This window comes from Chiloscyllium punctatum, chromosome 46 (genome assembly GCF_047496795.1).
Source record: "Chiloscyllium punctatum isolate Juve2018m chromosome 46, sChiPun1.3, whole genome shotgun sequence".
In the NCBI taxonomy this organism is placed as follows: Eukaryota; Metazoa; Chordata; class Chondrichthyes; order Orectolobiformes; family Hemiscylliidae; genus Chiloscyllium; species Chiloscyllium punctatum.
This window is the reverse complement of record NC_092784.1, coordinates 60,598,848-60,626,152: the sequence shown is the minus strand read 5'-3', so window position 1 is coordinate 60,626,152 and position 27,305 is coordinate 60,598,848. Positions and strand designations below refer to the sequence as shown.

The following is a 27,305-nucleotide window of genomic DNA, read 5'->3' as shown; positions in this document are numbered from 1 at the left end:
TCAATGACTTGGCTTCCACAGCCCTCTGAGGCAATGGTATTATGACAACAGAGAAGTGAGGGGTTCTGTCTTTTTCAGGTCAGTTTCTGGGTCATCCGAGAGATCCTCACCAAACAGTCTCTGAAAAGAAGAGTGCAAGTTGTCGGGCATTTTATCAAAATTGCAAAAGTGAGTTTCTTTTGATCCCGAGAGGAGCCGTGCAGTAAGCTGCAGGTTTGACCAGTTGACTCTGTGTTGGCCCTGAGAATTCACTCACTTGCCCCAAGCGTGTGATTGTTGAGAGGTTGTTCCAGATGATGAGAGTGCTGCTTCCCACCTGTTTGACTTCAGAAAGCCTTTGGTAATGAACCCTGTGAGAGAGAATGGAATACGGTCTTCTCTCCCAAACATTTCATCGCATGTGTGTGTGTGCCCCTCAGGGCAGGGAAAGGATTTCTATAAAAACTAGTTTGTTTGTTTTTGCAGAAACTTCAGGGTCACCATAATCTTCATGGATTGATGGCTGTTGTTTCAGCATTACAGAGCACGCCAGTGTTCAGGCTGAGGAAAACATGGGCGGTAGGTCATGGTCTATTTCTCGTTTTTAATTGTTGGTGGTGGTACTGAACGCTGTACCAGACTGAAGAAGAATCCAGCATTAACTCCCCCCCCCCCCCCCCCCCCACATCTCTCCCTCACCAGAGATGTGACGTTTCTCCAGCACTGCCTGTGTTTGCCTCTGATATCCGGCAGACCCACTGTTTCATTTCTTTATCAGAGAGTCCTGACCTGGTCAGGCAGTGCAGGGATTAGATGAAACTGGTTGAGTCGTGGGATTGTGGTGGGTTTTGAATATTTGTGTTGGTTGAGAGACAGACTGAAAAGCGTAATTAACAGAAGAGATACGAGCTTTGTTGGCTCGTTAACCTTCATATCATTTGATTATCTTTACATGTGTTTATTCCAAATTCGGCGAGAAGTGGCATTTAGTGTTGCCACTGTCTGGTGTCAAGTTAGAACATGGAAAATAAACCAAAACACAGAATATAAAGCCAGAAAAATACAACAGTGAGGTTCATCTTGTGGCCTTATCTTGTTTTCAGCGTAAGGGTCTGGTTTTGTTCGTTCATTCTGTCCATGCTCTTCCATTTAGTTTATTTGGTTGGAAATGATTAGGACTGTTCTTGGAGAGAAGGCTGATAGAGATTCGTAGAGGCTTTCCAAATTCTGAACAGGCTGCACAAAGTAGATTGGAAAAGCTGTCCCCTCTCCGAAAGAGGTCAAGAGCCTGTGGAGTGCACTGCCTGGAACTGTGGCAGAACTCAGTTCAATTGAGGCCTTTGAGAGATCTTTGGATCATTAATTGGACAGTAGAGTATACAGAACAGGCAGCAGACTGGCTGTCCTAATGCTCCTGGATTGTTTGGTGCTGTGCAGTTTGGTTTTCATCTGAATCTCTCTTTATTTTTTGTGTGTGAATTAATTTTCATCAATTTTAGCCAAACGATTACGTTGTGCATCTCTGCACCTCCCACAAGACTGACATCAGAGCAGATCACTTCAGGTGAAATTTACTCTCTTCCCCCTGCCTCCTTAACCCGTTCAGGCAGGAACTAGGCAGAGTATGGGATTAGTTTGGGGTTGATACAGAGCTGTGGTGAATAATGTTTACAATATGGCCTAGTGGTATTATCGCTGGGCTTTCGATCTAAGAAGAAAGTGAGGGCTGCAGATGCTGGAAAAGCCCTTCCTGATGAAGGGTTCTTGCCTGAAACATCGACTCTCCTGCTCCTCCTCTGCTGCCTGACCTGCTCTGCTTTTCTAGCACCCCACTCCCGTCTGTTAACCTCAAGACTCCGGCAATGTTTGAATTCTGTCAATACATTTTAAAAAAAAACCTGGAATTAAGAGTCTAATGACGACCATGAATCCTCTGCCTATTGTCAGGGAAAGTTCATGTGGTTCTCTAATGCCTTTAGGGAAGGAGACAGCCATCCTTAACCGGTCTGGCCTGTGTGTGACTCCAGGCACACAGCAATGGGGTTGACTCTTAACTGCCCTCAGGGCAATTAGGGATGGGAAATAAATGCCCGCATCCCAAGAATGAAGGAAAGAGATATTGTTATTTGGGCACTTAGTTTCTGAAGTAGAAGTAGGTAGGTTTTTTTGGTTTTCAGTTCTGTAAGAGGGGATTTTATTTTAAGGGTCAGAAACCTTTACCAGTGATTTAACATGACATTTCCAATGAATCATTTAGATTAGATTAGATTAGATTAGATTCTCTATAGTGTGGAAACCGGCTCTTTGGCCTAACAAGTCCACGCCGACCCTCCGAAGAGTAGCCCACCCCCCTCTGACTAATGCACCTAACACTATGAACAGTTTTGCATGACCAATTCACCTGACCTGCACATCTTTGGACTGAGGGAGGAAACTGGAGCACCCGGAGGAAACCCACACAGACACGGGGAGAATGTGCAAACTCCACACAGACAGTCACTCGAGGCTGAAATCGAACCTGGGGCCCTGGTGCTGTGAGGCAGCAGTGCTAACCACTGAGCCACTGTATCAATGTATTTGATTTAAGCTAAATTACCAGAGAAGCGACCTGGTGAGATAATTGCTGAAGCGTTTCCGAAGTTAAAGTTTATAGCAGGTCAGGCAGCATCAGAGGAGCAGGAGAGTCAGAGGTTGGTTCAGTTCAGAAGGGGAGGTTCTTAGCAGCAGGAAGGCAGTTTGGTTTCGGACGTCTCCAGGTCTTCAGAACTGGAAAAAACTGTTTCCACAGCCCAGGAAGAAACAGGGCTTGAAGCCAGTAAGTTAACCTGCCGCTTGGGATAGACTGAGAGACGCATGTGCAAGGAAGCATTTGTGGCCTTACTCGTTGAGGAAAGAATAGCTGTATGAAGGCAGCAGTGTTACTGACATTCCCAGTGGTTGCTTTCTCAAAGCATAGAGAGTGAGACAGACAGACAACTGGTGATTAACTTCGCCTGAGGGTCATCTCGGGTGAGGTTGAGAAGGTGTGATGCTTGTAGTGAATCCACATTGTTGGTGTCACTCAGCATCGCAAAACAGCTGTCCACCCAACTGAGCAATTACCCTCGGGGAGTGATACTTCGCTGGGGTTGAGTGTCTGTAAAGGATATTGTTGGGGTAAAAGACCGATTCTTTCTTTTTACTGTTTATGATGAGCTGTTTCTAAATATATAATAGCTTTATTTTGGTCTGCTTTGTGTAAGAAACTTGCTTTTTTTTTGCCAAAAACACATTGGTAATCTTGTCTGAATATGTTCTGTGACTGAACACCAAGGTAACTAAAATTAGGGAAAAGTAGTTCTAGTACATGAAGCTAGATTTCACTCTGGAATCTGACTTGTGTGGTATTACCATTAGTGGGGTCATAACATGACAGGGCAGTGGGGTTAGTTTGGGAGTGAGGGCAATAGGGAGTGGGCCAGTGGGATTGGGATGGGGGCAGTAGGGAGTGGGACTGTGGGATTAGATTGGGATTGGGATGGGGGCAGTAGGGAGTGGGACTGTGGGATTAGATTGGGATTGGGATGGGGGCAATAGGGAGTGGGGCAGTGGGATTAGATTGGGATTGGGGTGGGGGCAGTAGGGAGTGGGGCAGTGGGATTAGATTGGGATTGGGGTGGGGGCAGTAGGGAGTGGGGCAGTGGGATTAGATTGGGATTGGGGCTGGGGCAGTAGGGAGTGGGGCAGTGGGATTTGCTCCCTGAATGGACCTGATGTTCTCCTGTGTGGTGTCAGTTGTTGTTCACTGTGCTGTGAGAGTGTAATCCTGTTGTGGTTAGTACGAAAGCAGAATGTTGTCATTAAGCTTGTGTTCTTTTGGTTACAGCTGTTGAGCAGGAAAGATAAGGCTACGTTTGAGAAGCTGCAGACTCTGACGTCCAATGGCGATAACTATGAAGAGCTCCGAAATTATATTTGCAGTTTGAAAGCGACCCCATGTATTCCATATTTAGGTGAGTTTAATCTCCTCCTATCTCTCACAGGGCGGCTGCATGTTCAGGATCTGCTACAAACTTCCCACACTTCAGTATTGGTGCCTGCTGTCCCATTGACCGGTGTCTGAGCCCGGGGTCTGGGGGGAGGGGAGTCTCCCCCCTGTCTGAGCCCGGGGTCTGGGGGGGAGGGGAGTCTCCCCCCTGTCTGAGCCCGGGGTCTGGGGGGGAGGGGATTGTTCCCCTGTCTGAGCCCGGGGTCTGGGGGGGAGGGGATTGTTCCCCTGTCTGAGCCCGGGGTCTGGGGGGGGAGGGGAGTCTTCCCCCCCCCCCCCTGTCTGAGCCCGGGGTCTGGGGGGGAGGGGAGTCTTTCCCCCCCCCCCTGTCTGAGCCCGGGGTCTGGGGGGGGGAAAGGGAGTCTCCCCCCTGTCTGAGCCCGGGGTCTGGGGGGAAGGGGAGTGTTCCCCTGTCTGATGTGACCCTCCTTGATGGTTTCCTGCCTTTTGCTTTGTCCCTTGTGGTGTAGAATTCTCACGGTGGTGAAATCAGCTCCAGACTAATGGGTGTTTGTCCGGTTAATGCACGGTGTGTTAGAAACAATAAAACGTCTGCTGTTTTGAGGTAGGAGGATGTGTTTGTGTGATCCATGTTTGAAATAACCAGGCTGGGTTAACTCTGGGAACAGAGTGAGCCTGATTTTTCAGGTTGTCGCTCTCTGCCTCCTTCCTACACAACAGCACAGATTCACCTCTAATCTCTGCAAAGAGGAGAGTTGTCTGGGGAAAATTTGAATCACAGTGAACATGTAATGCATCAGGAACCTTGGGGTCGAACACTGGTGAGCAGTTTTATTCTGGAAATGGTACTTCGTCTAAACTTTACTCCATCAATGTTACTGATGTCTCAAAACCTTCAGTGAGTCCAAGAAATGACCAGCTTTGAAACTGTTAGCAGGAGGTTGCTATTAACGAAACATTCTCCTATCCACGATTCCTATATGTCAGTTTATTGTGTCTGCAATGTAATGTTGGCCACACGGTTTAGTTTGCGATGTGTGGAATGAATTGGAGCAGCCATGTGTCTGACTGTGTGGGTCCTCACTTCATAGACAACACTGACCACACCACCTGCACATCAGCTCCAACCAGCAGCCTTGTATGTTCCCGATACAAGCTGCTACAAGGGGCATCAGTCAAACTGCACATCAGTACAAGTTAGAAGTCAGCATTGTGTTTGAAGGAGGTTAGATGTTGCCTGTGACAGGTGTATTGTGTAATTTGCATGCAGAGAGAACTGTCGAAAGGGCTTTGACTGCTGGTGGTTAGTGAGTGTGATGCTGTGACCCGTGGCAGGTTTGTCCTGTGGTTTTGTATTTACTGTCACTCCTCACCAACAGCCCGACCTTCTTTCTGCTGTTTAATTCCCACTATCCTGAGGTTGAATGAAAACCCAGCTCTCTCCCTCTGATGCTGAGTAATTCAGGGCTGCAGCGGTTTCACCGTCACATCGTTCTGCTTTTACCCAAATGGGATTTCTGTGTTGACTCGGGCACATACTGAGATTCTCCAATACTTCACTGATTCACTACCAAACTCCAAAGTATATTACAGCAGGAAGTGGTTTATTTGTTCTGGTATTTACAGTGTTTTCTAGCACACAAGTGTAAACAAACATAAAGAGTTAACAGGTTAATATCTAGGATGAGAATGCATCTAATTCCGTGTTAGTTTTCTAGGAAATCGGGCCATATCTTGTTTAAAGCAGTGAGCAGATGATCAAATGGAGGGAGTTGCATTCTGCTGATGATGGGTTCCCACACAGAATGATGGTGATTAATGTCTTGGTGAATTTCAGGAGAGGGTCGGATTGGAAATGATCAACTAATCCGAACTGAATTGTGATTGCCTCCTGCTGGCCTGTTCTGGAGGTACAAGGACTTAAGGGCCAGCGTTGCTGTGTCTGAGCCGTGTACAGTCAATGATGTGGGCGAAGTGTGGGGTAGAGGAATGAAAGGACTGCAGACAGTACAGAGTGTGGTTCTGGTCATCACTTTTATCTCAAGGCACTGGAGAGGGTGCCCGGTGGGGGGGGGCTTCTAAACGTGAAGCTCAGAAACTGAGGTGAATACATCAGGAGAGCGGCTAACTGTCTTTTCTCTTGAAAACAGAAGGTGACCTAATTGAGGCCCTTTTAAAATTAAAGATTTTGATTGTGTGAAAATATTCCTCCTGTGGGAATTGGAGGCTGTCAGTATAATATTTCCCAAGAAAGCCACTTGAAGGGAGTGAGAATGTGGAACCCGCACCCTGAGGGAGGGATTGGAGTGAATGACATGGATTTTATTTAATGGGAACTAGAGAAATGTTTCAGGGAGACTGGAGTAGACTATTACTGACTGCAGTAATACTAAAGCTGAAAGAGTTAACTTGAAGAGAAGTTGCAGAGACTGGGCTTATATCTCCAAGTATCGAAGGTGAAGAGGTGGTGTCATCAGCGTTTAATAGAATGGAAAGGGCTGACTGGGTCAGTACAGTAGCCAGCTCCTCCAAACAGGTTTTGGGAGTGGGATAGCTGGGTTGAAAGCAGCATTTTAAAAATCAAGTCCCCAGATCAATAATTATTCCTGATGAAGGGCTTTTGCCCAAAACGTCGATTTTGCTGCTCGTTGGATGCTGCCTGAACTGCTGTGCTCTTCTAGCACCACTAATCCAGTAATTGGTTTTCAGCATCTGCAGTCATTGTTTTTACCCTGTGTAAATCTCCACCTGCCCTTCACAGTCAGGGGTTCGGTTAGAAAGATCAGAATTCAGATTGCTGAAGGTGGTTTTTCTTTTAGGGGACGGTGTTGAGGCGGGGTGGAATTAAAGACCGGTAAACAGTGTTGGGTTATCCATCAGCTATAATCTCATGGGATGCTAGAACAGGCGAAGGGGTGGAATGGCTTCCTAAGTCACCAATTATTTTTTTTAATTCGCTCTTGGGATGCGGCCATCACTGCTTGAGCCAGCACTTATGGCCTAGATGCCTTTGAGAAGGCAGTCCATGTGTTATAGGTTGATCCACAAAACCCTTAGGGAGGGGATTCCAGGATTCTCACCCAGTGACAGTCAAGGAACGATGATATATTTCCAAGTCAGGATGGTGAGTGGGTTGGAGGGGAACTTGCAGGGGTTGGTGTTCCCATGTGTCTGCTGCTCCTGTCCTCTAGTTGGATGTGGCTGTGGGTTTGGAAGGTGCTGTCTGAGGGTCTTGGGTGAGTTTCTGCAGTGCATCTTGTAGGTGGTACACGCTGCTGCTGCTAAGTGTCAGGGTGGTGGAGGGTGTGGGGCTTGTGGATATGGGGGCCACTAATTAATTTCAGATAATTGCCTCAACTGACGATCGACATCCTAAAGAGGTTCTCGATTGGAAATGAGCCCCAAATATTGAACTTTAAATGTTTACCCTAATGATCTGTTCACTTTTTTTTTGGGGTGGGAGCAGTTTTGAGGTGTAGGATGTTGGCATAGAGAACAAGATGTGGGCAGTTTGGCTCAGTGGTTACTACTGCTACCTCAGTGTCAGGGACCGGGTTTGATTTCAGCCTCAGGTGACTGTGTGGAGTTTGCACATTCTCCCAGTGTCTGTGTGGGTTTCCTCTGGGTGCTCCGATTTCCTCCCACAGTCCAGAAAGATATGCAGGTCAGGTGAACTGGCCATGGGAAATTGCCCCATAGTGTTCGGGGCATTAGTCAGGGGTAAACATAGAGTAGAGGAATGGGTCTGGGTGGGTTACTCTTCGGAGGGTCAGTGTGGACTTTTTGGGCTGAAGGGCCTGTTTCCACACTGTAGGGAATCTAATCTAAAGACACATTCTGTTATTGGGCACCCAGTCTCCCCATCAGACACCTGAGGTAGGGTTTAGCAAATCTGCCTGCAGGTTTAAATGCGCCACTCATAGAACCCCGGTACCCCCCTTTCCCATGTAGAGCCCACACCTTGGTGACCCCGGGCAGTGTGCAACTATGGAGCAGTCCTCTGCTTTGGGGCCTGTGTTTAATTGAACTACATGAGGGCTGTCCTGTTCACTTCCTGTAGCCACCTTACAGTTACAGCTTAACTCTGCCAATAGTGTATTGGCTTCTAATTATCCTGATGCTTCCAAGATGGTGGCTGCTCCTCCTGAAATCTTTATTTCTATAATTCACTGAAAAGACACTGCAGCTGATTATAAAATGTAATAAATGATGAGCGATATTACAATGGTGTGTTGCTTGTCCAGTGTGAGGATCTCAGTGGGAGATGGGAGGCTGGGATGGGATCTGGTGACTATTGTGAGCTCTGTCCCTTAACCATTACTGTCCTAAGGACTTGGAGATGCCGGCGTTGGACTGGAGTGGATAAAGTTAAAAATCACACAACACCAGGTTAGAGTCCAACAGGTTTAATTGGAAGCACTAACTTTCAGACCACCACTCCTTCATCAGGTGAAGGACATGATTTAAGACACAGAATTTATAGCAAACGTTTCAGTTACATCACACTGTAAACGTTTCCTATAACTTCTGTGTCTTCAATTGTGTTCTCTACAACCACCTGATGAAGGAGCAGCGCTCCGAAAGCTAGTGCTTCCAATTAAACCTGTTGGACTCTAACCTGGTGTTGCATGACTTTTAACATAGTCCTCAGGACCATTCTCTGGTTCAGGCTGAACAGAAGAAACAGCTTTAGACTCCTCAAGCCATAGTATACTCTAGGTAGGTAGTTCAGTTGTTTGTAATGTTGTGGATACAATGGTGACTGTAACACAATGTGTAATATAGTATGAAGAGGTGATAACTTGGGCAGTGGGACACAAGTGCTGAGAGAGTGGGGTTTACAGCAGGATCTGGTTTGGGCGTATCATCATCATCACTCTCTTCAAGGAGTACGCACCCCCACGGAATTCTGCCCAATAAACTCCGTCCTGGTACTTGCTGCGATAGTGCCCTCCTTTATACCACACTCCATTCAGGTTTGAGTGGGCACACGTATAATACCACCAGCCTCCTTTCTGGTAGTGGGCACAGTTACCTTGGAAGGAAACAGAGAGAGAGAGAGCAGTGAGGACAGTCCTTCATTATCCTGACTGACCATTGCACTGTAACCCCAAGGAAACTGTCCTACCTAAGTACAGATCCCGATCCCTGTCCAGGGTGGTGAACTGCTTGCCGTTGTGCCAGGATAAGGAATCTCCGGCGTTCCCATGGTAATGGCCTAACCTCAGCCTGTAGAAGTCTCCCTCTGCTTCCACCCGGAAGTCGTCGTACTCTGCAAACACTCTCCTGCCTTGCCAATCTTCCATTACGATCCGCAGCTTGTAGTTATCCTGATTGGTCAGCCAGTAGATGTTCTCCAAGCCCAGCCAGTATTCACCATCAATGTTGCCAAAACCTTGCTACAGATCACAATCAAGGCAGTGTTTATTGATAACGTTCCCTTGTACGTGTGGGAAATACAGTGGAAAGACTATCTGCTTTGAAAAGCAAGTATGTTAAAATCGAAACAAGCGCTGGAGAAACTCTGCATGTCTGGCAGCAACTGTGGAGAGAGGGAGTTTGGTGACTCTTTGTCAGAATGAGAGCCAATGGGGAAGGGTGGTCTTTACGCGGGTGGGATGGTGAGGAGAATATTCTGTATTTGCCACCAAATTGGCCTTCCTGTAAACATGTCACAGGTTACTGCTTTGAGCCAGTCCCTGTGTGGGGTTGCATTCATTTTACTCTTAAATGAGTCTACCCACTCCTGAGTGACTTGCAAGGCTCTTTCAGAGAGCAGTTAAGAATCTAGCAGGGAGGATGGATTGGTTTGTTAGGCCAGTGGTTTGATTAATCTAACTGAATTTCCCTGTTGTGAGATTCTGATCCACGGTCTCTGGGTTACTGTGACTGTCCGTTACCTGTTCAGGCTTGGGCACTGGAATATCTTTGAGTCAACCTCCTCCTAAACCTGCCCACCACCTATCCCAGATCCTGACAACATAAAATCCCCCCCCCAAAAAACCCCAGAATGCTATGGAAACTCAGCAGGTTTGGCAGCATCTGTGCAGACAGAAACAGAGTGAACGTTTTGAATCCAATGACTTGTTTCGAAAGAATAGTCATCCAGCACAGAAACAGACCCTTCAGCCCAGCCAGTCAATGCTGACCATAATCCCAAACTAAACTCGTCCCACCTTCCTGCCCCCCAGCCCATATCCTTCCAAACCTTACCTGTTCATGTACATCTGAGCCTGAAATGTTAACTCTGTTTCTGTCTCCACTAACCTGCCGAGTTTCTCCAGTATCTTCTCTGGTGTGGGCAGGAGGTGTGAGGATAGGTGTATAGTGCCCAGTAACTGAGAGTACCCTTTATACTCTGGGCCCCGAGGCAGCCCAGGCCTGGGCCTGTTATGGGAAATGTATGTGTGAGGGAGGTGGACTCAGACTGAGGGCGGAGTGCTGGGCAGCTGATGCCCCAACTTCACTCACCTTGTAACTCTCCCAGGTCCTGAAGAAATTGACCGAGCCATCTTGCCGTCTCTGGATGACGGTCCAGCCGCTGGGACCTTCCTGATGGTCACACCAGACCTGCATCAAGCGATTGGTGGTTGGCTTGATCAAGTAGATCCCACTGGATCGGTGACCATCTTCCAAAACCTGGAGGCAATCCTTCCAGGGACCTGGTCAAAACAGAATCGCCTGGTAACCCCACAGAACCACTCTCATCTGGCCCTATGCGTATGTTATTCCGATGCTCATTCCCAGGATATTGTCCTCCTCATCCCTGACCACAGTATGTCCATTCTGTACAACAACTTTGGACATCGAGGGAGCAAGTGATGTCAGAAATTTGAGGCATAGACATGTACAGCACAGACTCAAACCTTTCGGTCCAACCCGTCCATGCCGACCAGATATCCCAACCCAATCTAGTCCCACCTGCCAGCACCTGGCCCATATCCCTCCAAACCCTTCCTATTCATATACCCATCCAAATGCCTCTTAAATGTTGTAATTGTACCAGCCTCCTCCACATCCTCTGGCAGCTCATTCCATACACGTACCACCCACTGCGTGAAAAAGTTACCCCTTAGCTCTCTTTTATATCTTTCCCCTCTCACCCTAAACCTATGCCCTCTAGTTCTGGACTCCCCAACCCCAGGGGAAAGACTTTGCCTATTTACCCTATCCATGCCCCTCATAATTTTGTAAACTTCTATAAGGTCACCCCTCAGCCTCCGACACTCCAGGGAAAACAGCCCCAGCCTGTTCAGCCTCTCCCTGTAGCTCAGATCCTCCAACCCTGGCAACATCCTTGTAAATCTTTTCTGAACCCTGTCAAGTTTCACAACATCTTTCCAATAGGAAGGAGACCAGAATTGCACGCAATATTCCAACAGTGGCCTAACCAATGTCCTGTTCAGCCACAACATGACCTCCCAACTCCTGTACTCAATATTCTGACCAATAAAGGAAAGCATACCAAATGCCGCCTTCACTATCCTATCTACCTGCGCCTCTACTTACAAGGAGCTATGAACCTGCACTCCAAGGTCCCTTTGTTCAGCAACACTCCCTAGGACCTCACCATTAAGTGTATAAGTCCTGCTAAGATTTGCTTTCCCAAAATGCAGCATCTTGTACTTATCTGAATCTGGTCCAGATCCTGTTGTAATCTGTGGTAACCTTCTTTGCTGTCCACTACACCTCCAATTTTGGTGTCACCTGCAAACTTACTAACTATACCTCTTATGCTCGCATCCAAATCATTTATGTAAGTGACAAAAAATATGAAAATAAACCTTGTATCTATAAGCAATGCCTTCCTAATTCTGACATGGTGGATTAAATGGGTTAGAAATGGAGTTAGTGTCTGTTTGAGGAATTTGTTTTTGTGGGAGAGTTTCAAATCAGCAAACCACAACCTCCAAATGAAGGGTCACTCATTTAAAACCAATGGGGAGGAATTTCTTCAGAGTGGAGTCCATCTGTGGAGTTCTTTGCCACTGAAAGGTGTTGCGACTGGGTCAGAGAAGGCCGAGAGACAGACAGACAGATTTTTAATCAGTAAAGGGATCTAGGTTGAGAGCAGACATGTCTACCTAATGATCAGGTCAGCTACTGAATAGCAGAGCAGACAATGGGCTGAATGGCCTACCACCATCTTATGGGTAAATGCCACCTTTTTGTGCACAGCATGATCCCATGAGCGTCAATGGCAGGGATCAGTGGTTATTCAGTGTTTAGTGGTGACTGAGAGCAGAATATTAACTGGAACCTGCTGTTTTCTTGTGTCCCTGATCTTTCACTTCCACCTCTGCATGAGGCAACATTTCAGTGGGAGTGCAGCCCTAGGACGATGCTATACTCCCTGTGCGCTTCCCTGCGTGGTCAGAGCTCTGGGCCAGAGGGGATACCATTGTCAGCTCAGCTCAGCTAATCAGAGTCAAGAGGGTGGTGCTGGAAAAGCACAACAGGTCAGGCAGCATCCGAGGAGCAGGAGAATCAACGTTTCAGGCATAAGCCCTTCTATCGGTAATGAGGCTTTTGTACGAAATGTCGATTCTCCTGCTCCTCGGATGCTGCCTGACCTGCTGTGCTTTTCCAGCACCACCCTCTCGACTCTGATTCCAGCACCTGCAGACCTCACTTTTGCCCAGCTAATCTGACCCAGGTCAGGCTGACACACTGTCCTGGACTAAGCAGTGCTGACAGGGGCTATGTTTCTCTATTCTGTGTGGCTGTGCTTTAGCTCATTAGGTCACACTCTGGAAGAATTGTGAGGAATATAGCTGATCTCATTGTGGCCACTTCCTGCCTGACTACATTCTCTGGTCAATCAAAAATCTGTCTAACTGTGCTGATTATATTTAATGACCAGCTCCACTGCTGTCTGTGCAGGAGATTTCCAGACCAAAGACAGAAGCAATTCCTCCATTTCTGTTGAACCTGAGGGGCAACTTTTTTTACACAGAGGGTGGTGCGTGTGTGGAATGAGCTGCCAGAGGAAGTGGTGGAGGCTGGTACAATTACAACATTTAAAAGGCATCCGGATGGGTATATAAATACGAAGGGTTTAGAGGGATATGGGTTGAGACTGTGGTGCTGGAAAAGCACAGTAGGTCAGGGTGCATCCGAGGAGCAGGAGAATCAATGTTTCGGGCAAAAACCTTTCATCAGACTCCTGGGAGATCCCTGATGAAGGGCTTTTGCCCGAAACGTTGACTCTCCTGCTCCTCAGATTCTGTCTGACCTGCTGTACTTTTCCAGCACCACCGTCTCGACTCTAGCCTCCAGCAGCTGCAGACTTCGCTTTGTCCTTTAGAGGGATGTGGGCCAAGTGCTGGCAAATGGGACTTGATGAATTGAGGATATCTGGCTGGCATGGATGAGCTGGACCGAAGGGTCTGTTCCCGTGCTGGATAGCTCTGACTCGATGACTTGGCCTTGAGTGGGAGGGAGACCTGTTACTGAGCAAGCTGTGCTGGAGTTCACGTGTTTTATTGTCAGTGGTTGCTATGTTATTAGAGCTGTGGGAGCAGCTTTTGTGTTTTGTAGCAATGGTCTATTATCACAGGAAGTGAGTATGCTCATTGCCCTGTGACTTCTATCTGTGGTGTGAGTAACAGTTACGAAAAGGTCAGAGAATGTTTCCAGACCCACAGTGACCTTGGTTTAACTTCTTTCTTCTGCCTTAGTTAAGATGCTTCACAACACATTCCAATCTAACTTTGATCTTCAGACATTTGTTTGGACCTTACCTATTTTTGAAGAAAACAAGTCAGTCCTTTGTGGCGATGGGAGGTGGTGTCTGAGCTGGGGGTGGAGAGTTGGAGATGGCACTGGATTTACCCCTCCCCCCGTTGCTCGGGGGCGGGGGGGGGGGGGGGCGAAGGTTTGTCCCACTGGGATCTTGGAATTGGCTGGCCTTGGTTTTCCACCAATCTGTGATCCCTGTGTTTAAATCCAGATGTGATGAAGCAGCATTTTAACATTTACAGAGTAGGATTGAAATGGGACATGCAGGATTGGAGTTCACCATCTCCATTGGGGGAACTTACCATGTGTCTTTAAGACAGTGTGTGCAACAGGAGCAGAGAGAAGCAAATGGAGGGGTGTGCAGAGGGGGGATATCAGCTCCTCCAGTCAGAGGTAGCACCAGTGAGACGTCTGGCTTTGCCATGGTTATTTTTAGCAGGGCACATCGAAACCAAGATTAGTTTGAAAGATATTTCCTTAGCTGTCTTGTATCTATGTAGTTTCTTTGTTCTCATGTCTCTTGGAAAACGGGAATGCTTGGTGAACTGAGGCCACTCGACCTAATTTGGCTCCAGCTGTCCTGGGGACACACCAGCACATGATGATAAGGGAGTTATTGAGCAATCTCCACCACAGCCAGAATGAGGTGAAGGATCACCCTTTTCCCTCTTTTTGTTTTTTTCCTCACCCCCTCACCCCCCAAAACCACGACAGCACGATTTTTCAATGTGTTTTCCCTGCTCTTCACCCACGAGCTGCAGAACAATAGATCTTTTCGTCCATTGAATGAATTGAATTGAATTTATTGTCACGTGTACTGAGGCATAGTGAAAAGTGTTGTGTTGTGAGCAACAACAGGCAGGATCACAGAGTTAAGTAGCAGAGATAAGTAAATAATAGTTAAACAGCGATAAAAACAAAACCGACCAGACATCCCCCATCTCGTCCCACCTCACTGTGAGCGGCCCATTTGCCCCTGAAGTTTTCCTATTTCTGTCCATTGTGACTGTACCTGCATCCCCTACTTCCTTTGGCAGTTGGTTCCACGCACGAGCCACTCTCTCTCTATGCGGAAGTTGCCCCTCGTGTCCCTTTTTAAATCTTTCCCCGCCCCTTAAAGATCTGTCCCACCCTAGGGGCGAGACCTTTGTTGTCAGCCTGCGTGTGTTTGAATGGATAGTTGCTACCTGGCTGACCTAGATGTAGGATTGTGGGTGATTCAACACAAGACCATCCCCTTTAGTGAAAGGATGGACACAGTGTCACCCCACGCGATCTCACTGCCTCCCCTCACAGCCACAACGCTCCATCAGCCAATTTGGATAATTTCATTGGGAATGAAGGATGGAGAAACAAAGGAGTCCTCAAAGTTCAAAAGGTAGAATTGGTGTAGAACGTGATTTCGGTGAAATATTAACTAAGGAGCCAGACAGTGTGCACACCATCGGGTAATAGACACACCAAGGTTATTTGGTGATTTACCCACCTCTCCATGGGGTATCCACCACCTCGAGGGCAATTAAGGATGGACCAAGCCAGAGATGCTAGAATATTTAAGGAGCCTATTCCCCCGATTTACTGGAGGCAAAATATGAGTGAATTGGATGTGGTGGGGATTTTGTGTTGAATGATCTTGTCAGCTGTGACATTAGACAGCTTGTGGAAAGTGTCCTCTCCGTGGTCAGCAGGAAGTGGGAGGTTCATGGGGTCTGCCAATGGTAAACACAGGGGGCAGTATCTCCCATTGCAGCGTCCCTGAGAGGTGACTGTTTACTCACCGGCTGTCTTGGTCGTTGCCATCGGGATTGTTGTGGGAGGAGGTGACTGCTCCCTTCTCTTCAGCCTGTCCTGTGCCACACTGTAATCCTGATCCTTCAGTATTTCGTTGCCCGAGACCAAGCTCTTGCTCCAGTTGTTGCTGGCGTTCCGAGTGTTGGGTATCACAGCCACGAGTGGTGGCTGTCCTAGTGCCTGTTGATAAACACACAAATCCCCCCCGTTCCCCCCCCAGGGAGATCATTCCATGTAAATCTGTCACATCCCTCACCTCAAACTAGTTTTTTTTTTACTGATTAACCCTTGGCTGTGCCAGTGTGTGACTGGGTTCTGCATCCACACAAAGTGGTGGATGTCCAAGTCCTGAGTTGAGTTTGTGTTCCCTAGCAGCAAGAGGTATCCAGAGCGTTCTTTAGAGACACACTGTACTCCCTTCTCCACAGGCTCTGTGTGAACTGCTTGTGACTGACTGTCTCTGTCTGTCACCAGCTCACAGACATAAGCTACTGTCAACAATATGTTGCAGATAGCACACCGTCTAATGGTCATAATCCCAAGAATGTGATGGGGTTTGGGGAGATTGGAAGTGGTGCCGGAGGGTGAATCATGTATCACGTTTTCCGCGGCTAAACTCCCTCCCTCCAAACCTGGGAATGCAGGGAAGTGATTGATTTGAGCTTTGAGGATGGTTGTGTTCCGATCAGAGGCTCCTCTCTGTTACAGAGCCCTGTCCAATTCAAGTCGGACTGGGTCTCTCGCCTATTTCAGCCCATTTCCTGTATTCCTGATGTTCCACATCTCCCAGCAACCCAACGGTGGGATGGTTTTGTAGTTTGTTCGGGGGAGGATTTGGCTGCACTCAATCCCTGCCCTGAAGGTCAAGTCTCTTTTTGGAAAAAAGGCATCATGGTCCCTGTGACGGGGGGGGTCAGGGTCTCGGGGTGACCCTCCCCTGTGACGGGGGTCAGGGTCTCGGGGTGACCCTCCCCTGTGACGGGGGGGTCAGGGTCTCGGGGTGACCCTCCCCTGTGACGGGGGTCAGGGTCTCGGGGTGACCCTCCCCTGTGACGGGGGGGGGTCAGGGTCTCGGGGTGACGGGGGGGGTCAGGGTCTCGGGGTGACGGGGGGGGGTCAGGGTCTCGGGGTGACGGGGGGGGTCAGGGTCTCAGAGAGAGTGAGTGTGCCTGGATTGTCGAGTCGATGTGGAGGAGAGTGAAGGAGGGAAGCCGTGGTTTTACCTGGGGTTTGTGCTGCTGGTTCTGCTGGTGTTCCTGAGAGCACTGCCTGCACTGTTGTTCCAGCTGACTGATGGTTTGGCTCTGGTTGTTCAGGAGTGAGCTGAGGGCCGTGTACTTGCGCTCCAGCTCCCTGTACTTGCTCGAGAGCTTCAGTACCTGGGTTGTGATGTTCAGCACCATCTTCTCCAGTTGGGAAACCTCCAGGGAGTCATCCTTCTTCTGAATGATCTCATGCAGTAACTGGGTGTAGAGCTGGGTCACCCTGGTGTTCATGATGAGGTTTTCCTTGCGCAGAATCTTCACCTCGTTGAGCACGTCCCCGTCCACTTCCACCATTTGTCTCAGGTCTTCGATTTGTTGCTGCTGTTCCCTCATCTCCTGGCGTATGACCTGGAGCTCACTGTGGTTGTGGGACACTGGGCTCCTGGTGTTCAGGCAGATCGGGCCTGTCAGCTGTTGCTGTGGGACAATGAAGGTGTAGGTACACCCACTGGTCCCTGGGCTCTCAGCCGAGGGCCTGGCCCCTCGGCTGGTCTCCCCTCTCTTGGCATGTTGGTGGCTGGTGCCTGGTTTTGGGGTGGCTCCTTCGGCTGTTGCTAAACCCACCAGGAACAGGAGGTTGGTGATGAACATCACTATCATTCCAGCTGGGATTGTAGGAGCTGGGAGGTTCAAAACCTGTGACACATAGGAAAACAACATATTGAAACATAGGAATATACAAACTAGGAGCAGGAGTAGGCTGTTCTGCCATCTTATACCATCATGGCTGATCGCAACACCAAATCCCCACTTTCTCCCCATACTCCTTGAGACCTTTAAAATGTTTTTTAAACAACGTAGCCGTCTCTTTGCTGAACATTTTCAGTGACTTGGCCTCCTTCACGTTTCTGTGATGGAGAATTGCCCAATCTTTGAAAACTAGTTCAAGGCTCACATTGTGTTGTGTTTGTGATCCGCTTTTTGTCAGCAAATACCTTGTCTGAGCTAGCTGTGGGGGAACACTGACGTGTGTGGAATGAATCCAGCTAACGGCCCTGAGGGAGCAGTGAGGGGAAAATGTTTCCCATTTTATCCTGGTCGTCCTCGTTTCAAGTCCAAACCATGCCCCTCCCTATCGGGTAATCTCTCCTACCCTGGCCCCATCTCAGCTGCACACATCCCCATCCCACTTCTCTCAGTGACTTCAGGTAATGGAGCGATAATCTCTGGCATTTCCTCTTGCCACTTGCTCCTCGTTTAAAAACTATCTCTGATTGAGCTGTCTTCACAGCGCTCGGGGACCCGGGTTCAATTCCAGCCTCGGGCGACTGTCTGTGTGGAGTTTGTACATTCTCCCCGTGTCTGTGTGGGTTTCCTCCGGGTGCTCCGGTTTCCTCCCACAATCCAAAGATGTGCAGGTTAGGGTGGATTGGCCATGAGGAATGCAGAGTTACAGGGGATAACATGGGATACTGTTTGGAGGGTAGATGCAGTCTCAATGGGCTGAGTGGCCTCTACCTACAGTGGAAGGATTCTATGATTCTGAGTACCTCACAGTCATGCTTGCTATCAGTTGTTCTCCCCTGTTTGTGAAGGGCTGTTTGACTTTGTTCAACGTGCCATATATTTGATTGGGAGAGAGTGTTAAAAGGTCATTGCAATCTTGAAGGATGTTTCCAAATGATGCAAAATGACTCTTTTTGAAGCTCAATGTGTTTGAATTGACACTGGCTTGTGAAGAACCAGTGGGTGGACTTTGTGAGGTGCTGCTGGGTGAACTGGTTGTTTTCGAAGTTTATAGAATGAAAGATAAACTCTGGGACCCCCCCCCCCCACTTGGGAATTTGGAGCTGATGAGGCAATATCAGTCAGAATTGTCACCTCTTGATCTCTGTCCTTGCTGTAACTGGGCGAGAATTCTGAAATGTCCATTCTTGATCGCAGTGTGTTCATGTGATATACCAAGAGTTATCCCCTAGCAATTGTGATGTTTGACAAGAACTTATGGAATAATCAAAGAGTCAGCTGACTTGGGAGAGTGACAGTGAGGTCCTGAGGTAAATCCTGGACTTGTCGCATTGTCATGAGCATCTGAAATGACCAGGAGGAAACCATCTTCAATGGAGATCCCCCAAATGGCTGGAGCACTGTGCCTGCCTCCTCCCTTGTTCACAGCACCCACCTCCCGTCCCCAGCCCCAAAACACAACCTGAAGATATTGTCATCACCAGAGAGAGAGCGAGAGTAAAGCCCTGAACCAATACACACTCTTAATATTGCCCTCCAATCTGAACAAGCGATCAGGACCAGCCTGGGGGGGGGGGAATCTCCCATCAGGCATCAGGCCTGTGTTTACCTTCTGAATGATAAACCAGCCCAGCTCCCCCCTCCTTCACTCAGGAACCAGCCCAGCTCTCTCCCCCCTCACTCTCACCTAAGGAACCAGCCCAGCTCCCCCCTCCCTCACAGTCTCACTCTCACTCAGGACCCAGCCCAGCTCCCCCTTCCCTCACTCTCACTCAGGAACTAGCCCAGCTCCCCCCTCCCTCACAGTCTCACTCTCACTCAGGAACCAGCCCAGCTCCCCCCTCCCTCACAGTCTCACTCTCACTCAGGACCCAGCCCAGCTCCCCCTTCCCTCACTCTCACTCAGGAACTAGCCCAGCTCCCCCCTCCCTCACAGTCTCGCTCTCACTGAGGAGCCAGGCCAGTTCCTCTGAAAGAGAAAAGCGAGTATTTGCTAGTCTATCCTGACACCGTCCCGTAGTTGTCCTCTGATCAGAAATGTCAATCTTAACCCGTTGTACAAACCCTCCAGGGTCTGGTTTGTCCCAGAGTGCATCCTGAACCCATCGTTTCTCGGAGTGCGAGTCTGCCTTAGCAGTGGTTTCTGCGCTAACTAACTGTAAAGTCAGCTTGATGCAAACACTGAGAATTCTCAACACTCAATCTCAGGAAGCAATTAAAATGCCAAGATGCGGTAACCTCCCATTGAATCCATGTCTTCACATCTTTGTCTGTGATCTCTCTCTCTCTCTCTCTCTCTCTCTAACCAGATTCCCACAGCCTCTTTGCAATTATTTGTATTCCACGCATTTGCCACAGAGGACTGTGGAGGCCAAGTCATTGACTGTCTTTGATACAGGGACAGTTTCTTGCTCATTAAGAGAATCAAGGATTATAGGGAGAAGGCAGGAGAATGGGGTTGAGAAACAGAACAGCCATGATCGAATGGCAGAACAGATTCAATGGGCTGAATGGCCTTATTCTACCTCCTTCACTTGTGGTGTAACGGAGGTGTTGGACATTATGCATCTTGGTTGCCAGTTAATCGTTTTGAACAAATTGGAGATGCTGACTCTGGATGTATTCCTGGAGGTTTCATTACATGATTTCCCGTTATCTTCTGGCATATCTATCATCACATACCCTGCTTTCTCATAGCCAATCAGGAAGTCAGAAGACTCCCAACTAATGAATGGGAAGCAACACAACGAATATTTTATCCCATCTTTAATATTAATCATGTTATTAGAAAAGAAAGATTTCACTGTCCCTCGCTATCGTGCTGGAACTGAATAATTTCAGGAGTCTCTGGGGGTAATTCTGCAGAGTTAGTGACTCTCATTAAAAGCTGATCATTGCCTCCTTGGATGTTCTATTCCCCAATCCTTTGATTTGGAGATGCCGGTGTTGGACTGGGCTGTACAAAGTTAAAAATCACACAACACCAGGTTATAGTCCAACAGATTTAATTGGAGGCATTAGCTTTTGGAGCGCTGCTCCTTCATCAGGTGATTGTGGAGGGCTCAATCCTAACGTATAGAATTTATAGCAAAAATTTACAGTGTGATGTAACTGAAATTATACATTGAAAAATACCTTGAGTGTGTGTTGAGTCTTCCATCTGTTCGAATACCATGATAGTTTCACTTCTTTCATGTGTAAATCTCAAAACCTTGTTTTAAAAGTTGCATTCTCGGGTTAGCTGTTAACAATGGTGATAGGAGAAAGTGAGGACTGCAGATGCTGGAGATCAGAGCTGAAAATGTGTTGCTGGAAAAGCGCAGCAGGCCAGGCAGCATCCAAGGAGCAGGAGAATTGACGTTTCAGGCATCAGCCCTTCCATTCTCCCGCTCCATGGATGCTGCCTGACCTGCTGTGCTTTTCCAGCAACACATTTTCAACAATGGTGATAGCTAGACAATATGTTGAAGGTGTTGGCCCCCTGTGTTCTCTGTCTATGCCATGATGTTTAGATTGATTCTAATCTAAAAAGTGAGATAACAGAATTTTACATGAATTCATGCACTTTTTGAGCTCAGAGTTCTACATGAATGTATGCAGTTTTTGAGCAAAGTACAATGTAACCCTGCAAGCGCACACACATACTTTGTGGGGTGAATTTGTACATGTGGGTCTGTGTCTGTCTGTCTGGGGTGGGGGTTGTGAGTGTGAGAGTGAGTGTATATGTGTGTGTTGAGTGTAGAGTGCCTTAAGTCTGCGAGGGTGTGCTCGTGAGAGCGTGGGAGTTGGGACAGCCTTTCTCCAATTACTCCAACAGAAAGGAAGCAGGCAGAGAGTACGCATCTGGAATGAAGCCAGAACCTATCAGCTGGTCCCTTGGTTTTCAAAGGTAAAGGTTTTGAATGTGACCCTTCCTTTGGCAGTCTGACTATGATAAGATCAGAGCTGAGATCCAAAGCTTTTTCTGTCTCTTTCGCTCAGCCACTGACCTCCTGCTCGTTTCCAACAATTTTTTATTTTTAGCCTGCAGCTCTGTTCTCTGTTAAATCTGCTTTTATTACAGTCTGGAGAAAAGTCACCATTTCTAACTGCTCTGTTATTTCCATAGTCCCGTCTCAGACAACCGGTTCCTTCTAAATACGCAGTAGCTGCATTTTTGTTTAGTCAGTGAATTTTTTAGTAATTGAAATTTCCAAAAAAGATCTGTAAAACGTTCCTTATTAAACCTGTTGCAAAGGACCAGGAACATGCAGTGAGTGATGTCTGTGGGGAACATAGCTCCCTCCTTATTCACAGCTTTTGATTTGTTCCTGGATTTTTCTTCCTATGTACAGTTTGGGAGTAAATTGTTGTAAATTTCATAATTATAAATAAATTTCAATCAGTGACTTCATTCATGAGATTTTACAGGCGTGAAAAACAAGTTCAGAACAGGCAAAGAGTGAAGCTTTGTCTAAATTTTACTGCTGATAAAATGTTAGAAACATTAATTCTGTTGATATTGAAGCAAAAGATGTGTTGGGAAATAAACAAGACTTTAGCTTTTATTTCCTTGGAAGCACACTAACACCTGGAATCGATACATCTACCTCCCTAATCTTACAGTCCAAATCTTACAGTCCAAATCTTACAGTCCAAATCTTACAGTCCAAATCTTACAGTCCAAATCTTACAGTCCAAATCTTACAGTCCAAATCTTACAGTCCAAATCTTACAGTCCAAATCTTACAGTCCAAATCTTACAGTCCAAATCTTACAGTCCAAATCTTACAGTCCAAATCTTACAGTCCAAATCTTACAGTCCAAATCTTACAGTCCAAATCTTACAGTCCAAATCTTACAGTCCAAATCTTACAGTCCAAATCTTACAGTCCAAATCTTACAGTCCAGTTATGGACTGGACCAAATTCCCTCCATCTATATTCAGAAGATTGTCTAGACCCTAACTTTTTTCTCATTTTAAAGATAAGTGTAAGGTGTTGTATTCCAGATGCAATTCAATTTGTCAAACTGTTCAACTTTAAGCAAAATACACCTTATTTTTACACTATACTTAAAATACAGATAAAATGGAAAGAGACCTGGGTTCAATTCCTGCCTCAGGCAACTGTCTGTGTGGAGTTTACACGTTCTCCCCGTGTCTGCGTGGGTTTCCTCCGGGTGCTCTGGCTTCCTCCCACAGTCCAGAAATGTGCAGGTCAGGTGAATTGGCCATGCTAGGTGTTAGGTGAAGGGGTAAATGTAGGGGAATGGGTATGGGTGGGTTGCTCTTCGGAGGGTCGGTGTGGACTTGTTGGGCCGAAGGGCCTGTTTCCACACCGTAAGTAATCTAATCAAATTGACTAAATTGTAACTATCAAAATGTTTAAGGAAACAATATATGTATTAACAATTGCGAATTAGCTCTTCCAATATAATAAAATTTCACAGATGCACCCTTGGCAAAGGCAAATTCAATATAACAGACTCTCATGTGCAATTCTAGTAGCAGGCAGAGAACCCCAGCTTTTAACTGTAACAGAGAAAGGAATAAGAGCTCCCACATCCAGCTATAAGACACAGCAACAGGTACTGAAAGCTAAAACTAAAAATCCTGGTTCTGTGGGAACATGACCCCACCCATTCAGGCTGCTTCTATTGTTCCAATGTTTTTAAAATGTCCCAAGGCCTCACAAGGTGTTCATGTTATTGGCTTTCAGCAGACTGCTCAGGACCTCTGTCTCAATCTTTCTTCATTAAAAAAATAAAAACCAGGACAAAATACACTTGTTAAAGCCGTACTAGTGTTACAAAGCAAACACAAGATGTTGAACTGACTGTGTTATGACAACTTAATTACTATCCTGGTATCCATATAACTAAAAAAAGGCTGAGTAGTACAAGAAGTTTGTGATAAATGACTCCGATTACAAAATTTATCATCACCATTAATTCATAGTTTTTTTTAAACCACTTTAAAGGAAGGGCTATACTGGCAGAGAAAGGAAGACGTTGTATTGACTACACTTTGGTTAATTAAGTCACTGATGTGAACATTTAAATTAAATCAGTGACATAAATTACAAAAATGTAGATTTCAAGATTGATAAATTGGGGAGGAAACTGAGCTGAGATTAAGCCAATCTACTACTCAAGACCAGATCATAGTGAGCACTTAATTTTTTTTGTCTTAGTGATTCTCAAAAAGAAATAGTTAAAGTAATTCCATGTCATGTTATTAAAAGATTGCAGCCTTTCTTTACTGATCTCAGCAACTCTGCCTTTAGCTAGCACCTTTAACGTAGTTAAACATCCCAAGGTGTTTCACAAAGGGGATTGATGGACAGCGATTTAACAGTGAGCTGCAAACAACTTCCAAAAACAGGGAGACAGAAAACTGCAGTTATGAAGAAAAATCGTGTTGAACTCAACCTTGACTCTTTCTCTCTCCCAGATGTTGACAGACCTGCTGAGGTTCTCCAGCATCTGCAACACATTGCTTTTCAGCTCCAGGCCAATGCACTTACCTTTTGTCATCGTGGAAATGTAAGAAACTGTTGATAAATAAGTATTGGCAGGTACCCTGGAAGATTCAAGGTGATCAGACCGCATCACCAAGAAATATTATTGAACCCATCTGTTGAAGTTCTTTAAGGAAGTGACATGCTGAGGATGAAGGGAAACCAGTGGATGTAGCACCTCTTAGATTACATTAGATTACTTACAGTGTGGAAACAGGCCCTTCGGCCCAACAAGTCCACACCGACCCGCTGAAGCGCAACCCACCCATACCCCTACATTTACCCCTTACCTAACACTACAGGCAATTTAGCATGGACAATTCACCTGACCTGCAAATCTTTTGGACTGTGGGAGGAAACCGGAGCACCCGGAGGAAACCCACACAGACACTGGGAGAATGTGCAAACTCCGCACAGTCAGTCACCTGAGGCGGGAATTGAACCCAGGTCTCTGGCGCTGTGAGGCAGCAGTGCTAACCACTGTACCACCGTGCTGCCCAAGTGCCACATGAGAGATCAGTTTGAAAAATCACAGCTTGTGCTGTAGGGGTGGCACATTGGTAAAGATGGAAGATTAACTGCTGAACAGCAACAGCCATCAAAAGGTGGGTCTCAGCTAGGCAGGATGTCCTGAGTGGTGTGCTCCAGGGGCCAGTGCTGGGACCTCAGCTGTCCACATTCATATGAATGGCTTGACTGAAGGGATGGAAGGTATGCTGGCTACGTTTGCTGATGACACAAAGGTACGTAGAAAAGGAAGTCGCAAAGAGAATGTAAGGAAACTACAAAGGGATCTAGGTAGTCAAGTATGCAAACCAGTTCTGTTCTGGAGTCTGTTTGGAAGTCATTTTGTATGTAACTCCACATAACATAACCATTCATATGAACATTTCCTGTACTTATGTCATATCTTTATAATTCCAGCCCTGCACTGAATTGTGTTTGTAAGTCGAGGCACCCTTGTACAATGTGGGAAATGTGAACTCAGGAGAAAGTGAGGACTGCAGATGCAGAGTGGTGCTGGCAAAGCACAGCAGATCCGGCAGTAGCTCTTTGGGAAAGTGAAACGGCTCATTTTGGCAGGAAGAATTTTTTTTTAAAATGCAAGTTGCCTGAACAGTGAGAGTGTGTAGAAATATCTGGGTCTCATCGTTCATGAATTGCAACAGGTTGATGTTCAGCTGCAGCAAGTAATTAACAAGCTAATGGAGTATTATTGTTGATTGTGAGAGGAGTTGAATAGATAACAGATTAGTTGAGAGCCACATCTTGAGTTCTGAGAACTGTCTCAGTCCCTTTCGTTAAAGAAAGTGTTAAAGTGTTGGGAGGAGGTCAGAGAAAGTTGATCAGACTAATGCTGGCAATGTCAAGGTTAGAGTGGTGCTGGAATAACACAGCAGATCAGGCAGCATCCGAGGAGCAGAAAAATCAATGTTTCGGGTAAAAGCCCTTCATCAGGACCTTTTGCGCTCCTGCCCAAAACGTTGACTTTTTTTTCCTGCTCCTCGGATGCTGCCTGACCTGCTGCGCTTTTCCAGCACCACTCTGATCTCCAGCATCTGCAGTCCTCCCTTTCACCTAATGCTGGCAATAGGCATTTTGTTTTATGGGGAAAAGGCTGGGTCCTGCTTCCTCTGGAGTTTACATAAGAATCCAAGCTGACTGGATTGAAACCTACAAGAGCCCAAGGGGTCTTGACCGAGTTGAGAGGATGGTTCAGTTTGTGGGAGAATCTCAGCCTTGGGTCACAGTTTGAAACTAAAGGATCACCTATTTGAAGCAGGTGAGGGGAAATGGTTTTTCTCACAGAGTGAGTCTCTGGAATTCTCCTTCCACCATGTTTTGAGGAACTGAGGCCTTGGCCCTGATTCTTAAAGGTTCGATTCTCGATCAGCAAAGGGAGGGTGAGAGGTTGTTGTGGGCAATTGGAAATACGGCATAATCAGATCATGATCTGGTTGTAAAGGGGAGCAGGCCAGACGGTGTAAATCTTCATATCTTTGTGTGTGATTGCTGCTGGAGGTTTTCCTGTTAAGGAGATGAGAGATTGGCCTGCCATTGTTTCCTGGTAGTGTCTGAGGGAGTGGTATTGCTGAGCGGCTTGGGGTGACATGGGAATTGTTAACAATTCTCAGATCACTGGGACCATTAACCCACCTGAATAGCGGAATCCTTTCACTTGTCTGATTTCTTAAGAGATGTGGGTGTGTCTTTGTCTCCCAGTGGGTCAGTACACTATATAGAATCCTGAGAGAAAACTTGTTTAACTTTCTTTACAAAACCTGAGAAGTCACATTTACACAAAAGCAATGTATTTCACTGAAGTATTGTAAGATAACAAAAAGTCCTTACCTGTAAGCAGACTTGAGCTGCCCAATAGCTGGATATCTGACTGTATCTAATATTCTCAACTTCAGATCACCAGGGAAATGTCCAGTGAGGAACATACTCCTGTACCTTTAATTCCTATGGATCAGAGTTAATCAGGATTCCCTCTGTGCTCTTGTTCAACAGCCTATGTTCACAATCTTCCCGGTCGGAGGAGTGTTGTCGGTCATTCCACCCTGTGCTGCTGTCTCTGTCTGTGTCTGTGTGTGTTTGACAGGGCAGTGGGGAAAGGCAGCTGCAGTTCAGCTCTGCCCTGTCTCTCACCGACTTTATCAGAATCAGCAGCCAGTCTCCTTGTGCCTTTCCGCCCTTTCGGAGTTCGGCCTGTCAAGCTGATAACTGATGTTTCTCCACTGTGCCAGGCTCCTCCCAGACACAGTAAACTGTTGATCAACATCGACCTGGGAGTGATCCTATCATCTCCCAGCCTCTTGTCTTTTCCAATGGGACTGACGTTATTTTAATTCAAGCTGGGCATTTCTCAAACTAAATGAGTTGAGATCTGTCTCCTGTGTGAAACTAGCGTGAAACTAGAAGTGCTCTGTGTGTGTGTGTGTGTGTGTGTGTGTGTGTGTGTATTTCTGTTTCTGTGAATGAAGTGGGGCTGGGGGTGTGGCACACCCCCGTCATGTCAATAAACCAGTCTTAAAATAACCCCACTTTGAAAAGAATAGTCAGCTCATGTGAGAGTTGGAGTGACTGGGAGACTCCTGATTTCTCTCTCTCAGCATGGTGTCAAACTTAGTGCCTGCTGAGAGACTCTTTGTGCCCAGGCAGTGAATGGGGAGAGGTGGTGGGGAATTAAAATCAACTCCTGCCCTGATTGTTTTATGGTTGGGGAGTTTATGTCACTGCAAACTGCCGCAAACAAGTGATGACCATGTCTCTGTCTCTCTGATGTTGGTCGAGGGATAGATATTGGCCAGGTCCCTGGGAAATTCTTTGCAGTTATGTTTAAATTGTGTG

The 27,305-nt window shown here is 46.9% G+C and overlaps 2 protein-coding genes across 2 annotated transcripts in view; one reads left to right on the top strand and one right to left on the bottom strand.

The window, feature by feature from the left end:
• LOC140468187 (ras-specific guanine nucleotide-releasing factor RalGPS1-like) overlaps nt 1-27,305 on the top strand; it is a 67,357-nt gene that overhangs the window by 21,058 nt on the left and 18,994 nt on the right. The window contains exons 6-8 of the mRNA XM_072564422.1: nt 79-168; nt 466-558; nt 3,845-3,971. Coding sequence (XP_072420523.1) covers nt 79-168; nt 466-558; nt 3,845-3,971 — 310 coding nt within the window. The remainder of the gene's footprint in view (nt 1-78; nt 169-465; nt 559-3,844; nt 3,972-27,305) is intronic.
• angptl6 (angiopoietin-like 6) lies at nt 8,582-26,741 on the bottom strand. Its single transcript, XM_072564414.1, has 6 exons — nt 26,304-26,741; nt 16,723-17,400; nt 15,487-15,679; nt 10,439-10,629; nt 9,096-9,366; nt 8,582-9,002 (listed from the first exon to the last, which is right to left on the bottom strand). The coding sequence occupies exons 2-6, from the start codon at nt 17,362-17,364 to the stop codon at nt 8,806-8,808; spliced, it is 1,494 nt and encodes a 497-aa protein (XP_072420515.1). The 5' UTR covers nt 17,365-17,400; nt 26,304-26,741; the 3' UTR covers nt 8,582-8,805.